Source organism: Labrus bergylta, chromosome 7, assembly GCF_963930695.1.
Source record: "Labrus bergylta chromosome 7, fLabBer1.1, whole genome shotgun sequence".
Classification (NCBI taxonomy): domain Eukaryota; kingdom Metazoa; phylum Chordata; class Actinopteri; order Labriformes; family Labridae; genus Labrus; species Labrus bergylta.
In genome coordinates, this window is record NC_089201.1 from 3,549,340 (window position 1) to 3,558,205 (window position 8,866).

The 8,866-nt window shown below is 43.9% G+C and overlaps 1 protein-coding gene across 1 annotated transcript in view; it reads right to left on the reverse strand.

The window, feature by feature from the left end:
* kcng4a (potassium voltage-gated channel, subfamily G, member 4a) overlaps nt 1–8,262 on the reverse strand; it is a 34,615-nt gene extending 26,353 nt beyond the window's left edge. The window contains exons 1-3 of the mRNA XM_020639111.3: nt 7,714–8,262; nt 3,543–4,306; nt 2,772–3,413 (exon numbers count right to left, since the gene is read on the reverse strand). Coding sequence (XP_020494767.1) covers nt 2,772–3,413; nt 3,543–3,650 — 750 coding nt within the window. The 5' untranslated portion in view covers nt 3,651–4,306; nt 7,714–8,262. The remainder of the gene's footprint in view (nt 1–2,771; nt 3,414–3,542; nt 4,307–7,713) is intronic.
* Nucleotides 8,263–8,866: the final 604 nt, after the last annotated feature.

The window sequence follows — 8,866 nt, forward strand, 5'->3', positions numbered from 1 at the left end:
AAAAATATAACCACGGTAGCATCTGGCTTCTTTGTGCTTGTTTTCCTATGAGCTATACATTAGTCTTATAGTATGCTTCAAAAGGTCTGTGAGACACAGTCAGTCATTCAGGTCCAACTCATCAAGCATTCTGTGACCGTCGCTCTCCTCCACCTTCTAAATTCTCCACGATCACACCCCCCTGCACACGGTCGTTTTGGCTGCCTATGACTGCTCATATCAAAATCAATGCAGGGGTGCTGCCGCTGGCAACTTCTCAGCAGCTGTTGAACAGCTGCAGAGAGTTTTCCTGCAGCAAACCTGTCTGTCTTTGCATACAAAGCTCACTGTACATGTATTCCATTTCCAATTCAAGAGCCAGCGATCAAAAGCAAACAGGGGATGTGCTGCAGTAAGATTTAAGTTAAGAAGGGAGAACAGACTCGAGAGGAAAAGGGTGCAAAATTCAGTGAGAACCGTATCAGTTACAGTGGATGAGTTCATTACTATTGTATGTGCATGTTACTGTCAGCATGTGTGTGTGTGTGTGTGTGTGTGTGTGTGTGTGTGTGTGTGTGTGTGTGTGTGTGTGTGTGTAGGCATGTGACTCCAGTGCAAGCATGTGTGTGCTTTACGCCTGCACATTATTGCAACTGGAAGTGTGTCTGCTGGTGCTGTCATTTTTTTTTTTGTCTTTTGTCTGAAATACAGTAAGCCCATTTCATTATCCCCCATGTTTACTGACAGATACTGAACAGGCCTCAGTGAGCAGCTCTGACTTCATTATCCCACGCTGCTATGGGTAGATACAGATCACAGGACATGAAAGGCTAAGACACACACACACACACACACACACACACACACACACAGGGATGTTTAAGAGGGTGTGACGACAAGGATTTTTACATTTGAGCAGATTGAAGCCCAGCTTTTTGCAGCATCACAATTCCTTCATTGGTCAGAAATGAATAAAAAAAGGCCCCTACACATACTTTTTCTCACTTATTAATACTGACATCAGTGATAAAGTCAATGTTATATTTCAAAAACCACTGTCCAATAAGCATCAACTTTGACCTATGAGGACTGTGTAATGACACAGACTAGAACTAGAACAAAAAGGATCACATCACTCCTATATTAGCTCCCCTGCACTGACTTCCTATAAAATTCTTCTGCTCACCTTCAAAGGTCTTAGACACCATTAACTTAAAGAGCTGAAAAGAATAGTGGTGTATTACCCCTCAAGAACATTGCACTCCCAGAATACAGGCCGACAAGGGGGGCTTAATCTCTAAAAGTACTATGGCCTTCAGTTATCAGGCCCCTCTCCTTTGAAATCATTTGCTGGTCAGGGTCCAGGAGTTAGTTATCCTCTCTACTTTTAAGTGTAGGCTTAAAATCTTTCATTCTGATAAAGCTTACACCGGCTCCATCAAGCGGTCCGGTACAGCTCGGGTACCAAGGGTGCTAAAGGGTCCCTTGTTTACTGTGTCCCTGTTCTTCTTGAACGTTTAACTTACTTAATAGCGGGCTGCACTGTGTTGGGCTGCTATGATGTCACACTATTACAGCTGAAGCGGCTAGCTCCATCTGGCTTACAATCCGCTTACCAAATTAGGTTAGTACGGTTGGCTGTAGAAACCAGGCAAGTTCAGGGTTTACCTTACCAAACTGAGGCTTGTACCAGCCCCCTAGCTATGCTGCTCTAGGCTTCTGTCTCCCCATCTCCCTCGCTTTCTCTATCTGTATGCATTATTTCTAATACTGCATGTCACTATTTTTAAATCTTCATACACCATTGTTGATAACCATATGTCTTGACAGGAGTCCCTGAGCTCCCGTGTCTTGTCCATTCCTCTGGATCATTGCTGCCGACGGCCAGCTGCTATAGGTCTACACGACTCCAACTGCTACAACTATTGATATTAAAGATGTATTTTTTTATGTATTTTTTGAAGTCGTAAAACAGGAGAGAGAGAGAGAGTGGGTAATGACATGCTAGAAAGGAGCCACAGGCCGAACTGGAAACCCGGGCCACTTACTCCAAGGACAACAGCCTCTGAACATGGAGCGCGCAAACTAACCGCAAGGCCAACAGATGTGCCCACAAGGTAGTATTCTCAGTGCCCCTCCCCCTTTCATTGTCTTTATGTTGATATACATTAGATGAATCAGTTAATTATCATATTTGGTTTTCCATGCATGCACTTTTTCTATTTTTTCAGGCATTAAAGCCATAAATCTGTTTTATTCATGATGTTGTTGTTGCTGTTTGTTTTTCATTTTGTATCTCTCTTCCTGGAAGCCCTAATCTCAGCAGATGGCTGTTCAACATGAGTCTGGTTCTGCTCAAGGTTTCAGCTTGTTAAAAGGCAGCGTGTACTTCCGATGTTGCCAAGTGCTTGGTTTATGATGGATTAATGTTGTATCTTTATAAATAACAAAAGCAAGTGTACAGTCTGGATTTGCTTTTTTTCATCAAGTGTCTTGAGATAAAATTTGTTTTGACTTTTTGCGATACAAATGACAATGTATGTGTTGTTGGTATTCTGTTTTTTGAGAAGGGAAAAACTGAAAAGAGTCTGCTGTAATCACTCACACCTCTCATGATAAATCTTACTGACAGACAGGGTCGCTGTAGGCATCTTAAGACAAACCTTGAATGTATGCTCCCTGTTCAAGTTTAAGTGATATTACTGATTGATTGGTATCAGTTTGCCATTGGTCAAAGGCCCTGTGCTGCTTAACGCTACATTCACAGCATGCAAACTCTCAGGTTCACTCACCCTTTCTTCTTCCTCTCTCAGGTCTGGCATGGTGCTGATACACAAGCTGACAACGGTCACTGCAACCATGATCACTGACATGCAGGCAAAGATCTTCCCCGGTAAGCCAGACTGCGGATTCTCCACCGTATCTCTCAGCCAGTTCATCACCTTTCGATACCTGGTCTCTTCCACAGGTACACGCTGCATGGCGTTCCTCTGCCTGCACTCCTCCTCGCGCCGCTCCAGCTCGTTCACCTCCTCTATGCGTGTGTACATCTTCCTCTTACAGCAGCGCTCCATGTACGTCATCTCCACGCCCCAGTATGTCAGCTCGTCGTGCAGGGAAAGAACGCACATCTCCCGCAGCAGGCGCAGTTTCCCGGCGGCCAGGAAGTTGAGGATGACCCTGAAGGCGGAGGGCGAGCGGTCGAAAAAGAACTCCTTGTGGGCTTCGTCGTAGTCGTCGCAGACTCTGGCAATGTCCTCAGGTGACCGGCAGCCACAGAGACGGCCAAGACGTGTAAGGGGAAACTGCTCCAGGGTGCTCCAGGGGAAGGTGTAGCGGTTTCCCCCGACGTTGATCAAAGCCAGCAGAGCGTGGTCGATGGACACCAAGTCCTCTGGCCGACGGATGAGTTGAGCCCTCTTGTAATACGCACCCTGGAGAGTAAACATTAAAAAAAAAATTTAACACAAGCAGCTAAATAACAAAAATCTGTTATTAGTCTAAGTTGTGTACCCCGTCTGATTTGAATGATAACAATGGAAAGAAGAAATGCAGATTCCTACCTTGATGGTCTCAGTCTCGGGTATCTCTGTGAAGATGTGGTCAAGACTGCTGTCGTCGCTGACAGACAGATTGCTGAAGTCATGGTTGGCGTTGCTGATGATGGGCATGGCAGCATCTGGAAAGCAGGCTGCTCTAGACTGGGCAGCTCAGACCAGGTTACAAAGATAGAAAATGTCTGTGGATTGCACACGGCTAAACTTTCCAGACTGAGGACAAAGCAGTCCTCTCTTATCACAGTGTCCAACGACTTCTGTTAAAACCTCCACATGAGAGAAGCTTTCCTTCCACAGTCCAGGTCTATTATAAACTAGCTGAGCATAAATATGGCTGTAGTTTTCAGTCTTTTTGGTCTCAGAAATCCTCATATCAAGCAGTTTTCTTCACAGCGACAAAAGAGCTATGGCTTTGGATTATAACCAGCACAGCAAAAAAAATCAAGAAAGAAGAAGAATGGAAAATGACAGTACACCTCTTGTCACATACGTATGTGGGTGAGTTTTGACATTGCCGTCAGACGTCCACAACAGACTCATTAAGCATATCAGGATTTGGTACAGATCAGTGGATAATCCCAGTCTGAAACCATGGTATGGAAAAGAAAAGCATGAACAGAGGGAGTGATAAAGGATTGATCAGCGACTGATGACTGCAGAGGAGGAGCTGGATGACTCAAGGAGCCAAATCTGTAGCACTGAGGTGTCCGGGGACTGAGGGGGATCCTCTGAGTCTATGCAGCAGGATTAGGCCAGGCATCATCCAGGCACTGAGAAAAGAGAAAGAGAGAGAGAGAGGGAGGGAAATGTCAGAACAAAACTAGGATGGACTGAGATTAAGGTAGAGATGTTACAACAGAGCAGACATTGGAAAGAGAATACATAAGAAATAGTGTGAATACAGAAAAAGGTAAGGGGGAATCAGAAAGTAAGACTGCAGTGCTGTAGGCTCCACAACCCCATTTGACTTCTTCTAGTAATAAAGAAGAACAGACAGACACATTAACTGTGCTGTGGTCTGAGCTGGTCAGTGTGGTCAGTGTAGGACTGGAACGTTTATCAAAGGAATTCACACTCTAGTTAACAGCCAATAAGAACAATTGCCAAAAGAGAATTGGTCGATAACATGTATAAACGTGTGAGTCTCTCCAAAGCTCAGAGTAACTCACACACAACTGTGCTGATTGAAGGATAGAAGGGGTCATGTGATTTTGGCAAACGTTCGGGACTATTGCTGCTTTCATGTGCTCCTCGGATGGCCCCTGATTTCCAGGTTGGTAACTCTTCCGACTTCAGTGTGTTCACATGATTTCAGTTCCGCAAGTCGTAATGTTGTAACAACATCAATAAACAGTGTGGATGCTGCGAAGAAGATGTGTGAATGTCTCTGTAACAATGTTATGTTCCAGCAAAAAAGTTGATGTGCAAGATGTGAATCAATCAAAAGTATCTTAACATTATCAAAACATATTTTGCCCCCCATGCAATGACGATTATGACATCAAGTCGACATGTCAGGCACCTAATTATTTTCAGAGTTTCCGGGTTGGCATTCATGTGCATTGTACAAATCGGAAACTAATTTTTTCGATGTGTCCGACACCACATGAATGCACCATATGTCCAATCTGATTGGCCACCCAATGTGCCACCCAAAATATGATTTTGTATTTGCATTGTCAGAGGCGGGACTTGAGTTAAAATTCACTATTCAGGCTGTTTTGCCTGTTAGTACTTTGAATAGTAAATCAATACTGTGCACATCCATAAAAAATACAATAAACATTTCCTGACTCTCTTCAGCTGTTCTTCAAATAAAGGCAGAAAGGCCCAAAAATAGTGAGGTTAGCCACCTAGCCCCCAATATTCCTTTGTATTCTGAATGCATACATGTCTTTTTATATGGTCCTTATGTTTGTAAGTGACGTAAGATGTGACAATGCCCTGTCTATTCTAATGATAATAATAATAATAATGAACATCCAATAATAAAAGCCTGGTGGGATACTTAGTACGGGTGATAAAGATTTCAAGAATTAACGGCAGAAAGAACATTCAGGTCTGTGGTGTTATTCACACTAAGAGAAAGTTATTGGTTGTTTTGGATGGGCAGCCGTCCCAGTAACAGACACTGAATCACTGAAATGTTTTTTCTTGGCTATACTATCACCTCAAAACTTATTGGCACAGTTTGTTGTTGCGGCTGCCCAGAACGGTTTTCGCACGAGCTTTAAATAGTGACTTGTTTATTTCTACAGGGTTCAATAATCACATTATCTGATCTTACTGCTGCTGCGTCTAACCTTCAGTTTGACTTCATTTCTACTGCAGACTTACCTTAGCATGCTCCAGACAAACAGTGGAAACCTTTTCCGTCAGTACATTTTGACCTTTTTTTCGCTGTCACGAGGAGGAAAACCACATTACTATGAATCACTACACAAAGGATTCATTAAGCTAACCATGCTTACACATGTACCTGCTTTGCTGATATGACATATCAAACTGTGTGCAGTGAAAAGGGTTACGCATTTTTACCACTGACAGATAGCAGCACATTGAACCAGCACCAAGACCTTTAGAGATAAATGCCACTCTGAAAGCTGAGGGTAGGGGAAACATCTTTTGGTACTCTGACTGGTTTGGTGGCAAATGATGAAAGAACAAGGCTTAGGCATAAACAGCTGGACTCATCCTTTGGGGCTCATTGTTCTGCTGCTCCGTGCATCCAGCTACTATAACAATAAAGCTGACTTACATTTTGGGTGGCTGCCCTGCCGATTTCTCCTGCCAGCTTTTGTTGTGAATTTAAAGCTGTAATAGATTTCCTACACCTGGCAGCGCAATTCAGGTGAGCCAGGCTCTCCAAGGGCAAATCAGGGCTTTTCTAAATGCATGAGTATGTACATGTTTCCCCTGCACTTATTCATACATCACTCATCAGTCACTGTGACTCGCACTGACTCCCCACCCCGGAGTCAGAGGTACAGTAGCACTTCTATTCTGCTGACTACAGCCTTTATGACATAATATTATCATCACAGTCGAGACTGTTCTGCTGGGTCTTTATCTACAGTAACCACAGCCTTATTAAATGTGTGAGTGAACAGCACAGACAGTTTGAAGCATTGCACCGCACCAACATGCATCACTAATTCAGATCCAGGACAATCCGATCCTGTACTGGAGGAACCAATACATCACTTCTGTCACCATGCTGGGGTTTCATTTACACCTCACAGAGGGAGGAGCGTGTGATAAACTATTTATTAATCGATTTGTATTCCCTGTGGATGTGGCTGGTTTTTCTTGGTGGAAAGTTAATTGAAGTAGGTGTTTTTTTTTAGCAGCTCACTGGTGTTCTCTGCTTCGCTCGACCCCACTCTGGTTCTCCACAGGGCAAAACTGACTGACAGGAGAGAAAGAGAGAGAGAGAGAGGATGTCTGCAGGAGCTAAAAGTAAACTGTTTTCTTTTTATCTGGAGTTTGATTAGATGTGAAGGTTGACTTATTTTTTGCAGAATAATTGACAAAGTTATTTTAAAGTAGCCTATGAAAAAAGCAAATCAATAAATGTTTTCTTTTTTTGATTTATTTTTGATTACATTGGGATGTTTTGTTTGACAAGATCATACTGTATTCAGCATTCACTCAGAGCTTATAATATATTTATGGCCAAGTCAACAGTGACTGTATTTGCCAGGAGCGGGTGGAGGGACTCGAGTTGCTCTCTCTCTCTCGATCTCACCAACTTGCCACAGCAGGTTACCCGTACTTGTTAAGCGCCCTCAACGAGCTTCCTCTAAACAGGCTTGATTAATAGAGGGTATTAATTAAGTGCTCATTACACAAATCGTGTAATGATGTCGTGGAGAGAAAACCTGTAATGGGACGCGTCAGGTCAAATCCTTTCTCCAGGGTGAAGTCACACATCAGTACAATGTTACTTAAATGTTTTAAATGTCATGCAATCATGTTTTTAACTTTTTGGGAACAATGATTTATAAACATAGTTAAAATGTGTCCCATCCTACAGTATGTTGCAGTGTATGCAGCATTTAGATACACCAGCATCCTTCCTTAAAGTACCGTGACAACATTATAACTTCATAGAAAAATAATCAGCAACAGACACGAACCACAGCGGCGTCATTATAACTTATGAGGTGCAGCTTACCATCCAGAGCCCCCTACTCCTCACCAGAGCGCCAAATGGTGACACATTCCGCTGCCGTCTCGCAATTCCGCTGATCATTTAACACCAAATCCGGTTGTCAACCGTTGCCAGTCGCCACATGGTGTAATAACAGGGATGCATCTCCTGCGTCCGCATCATCCCAGTCCGTGGAAGGCGCGCAGAGAGTCTGAGCACACTAGTGATGGAGGCGGCGGGTGACGGTTTGGTGCGCCGAAAGTGTCCCGTTACAGCTCAGTTAGTGCTGCTGCTGCTGCTGCTGCTGCTGCAGGAGGAGGAGGAGCAGGGGAGGGGGGAGTCAGAGCCGCGGTGCGCAACAGAGAAGACTACCGGTACTCAAGTTCAAGTTTACGCGTGAAGGTATAAACAGGCGCAGTTATGACGAGGAGTAAATGAAAGATAGATGACATTTTACCAGAGCTACATGAGCTGTGTGAATGACAGTACTCACTCCCCATTACCTCTACGATTATATGAATTTCAAGGACACTGAGGAGAAAGCTCTCGTCCATGTTTCCTACTCTTCACGCTTCACTCGCAACAGGGGGCGCGGTTACCTCCCAAATTACATTTTAAGGCTGTTTCTGAGACTGCAGGGAGGGATCTGAGTCGATTCTCACATACAGTTTGAGAATGATGTCAATACGCCTTTTAACTGAGCAGCATGGAACAGGAAACAATCACTTTTTGTTTACAAAAAGTATAGATCCATATGCGCCCAGTGGTCTGATATTTTACCAGGCTATAAGTGTTCAAACTTGATGTAATATGAAGACGATACACACATTTTGTCATGGCTCTCTCACTCTGGCTCCCTCCTGATTGAGGTTCTGTCCTTTCACCTGCTCTCACCTGCACACCAGCTCTCCATCCACTCATCGCCAGATCGTTGTATCAACTACTGCGGTAGACTACGGTTCAGGCTAAATTAAGATTTTGAAAAAACCTTTGAAATTAATCTTTTGTGCTTGTTTTGGTTTTTGAGTCTCACCCTGTTTTTTCTTTTGCTTCAGGATCACCAGTCACCCACCTGCCTTCCTGCTCAGCCATCTGCCTCAACCTGCTCTCTGGACTCAAAACTGCTCAGCCGCACTCACACCCCTACTCTGGTCTGGTCAGCCGTCATCCCCTTCAC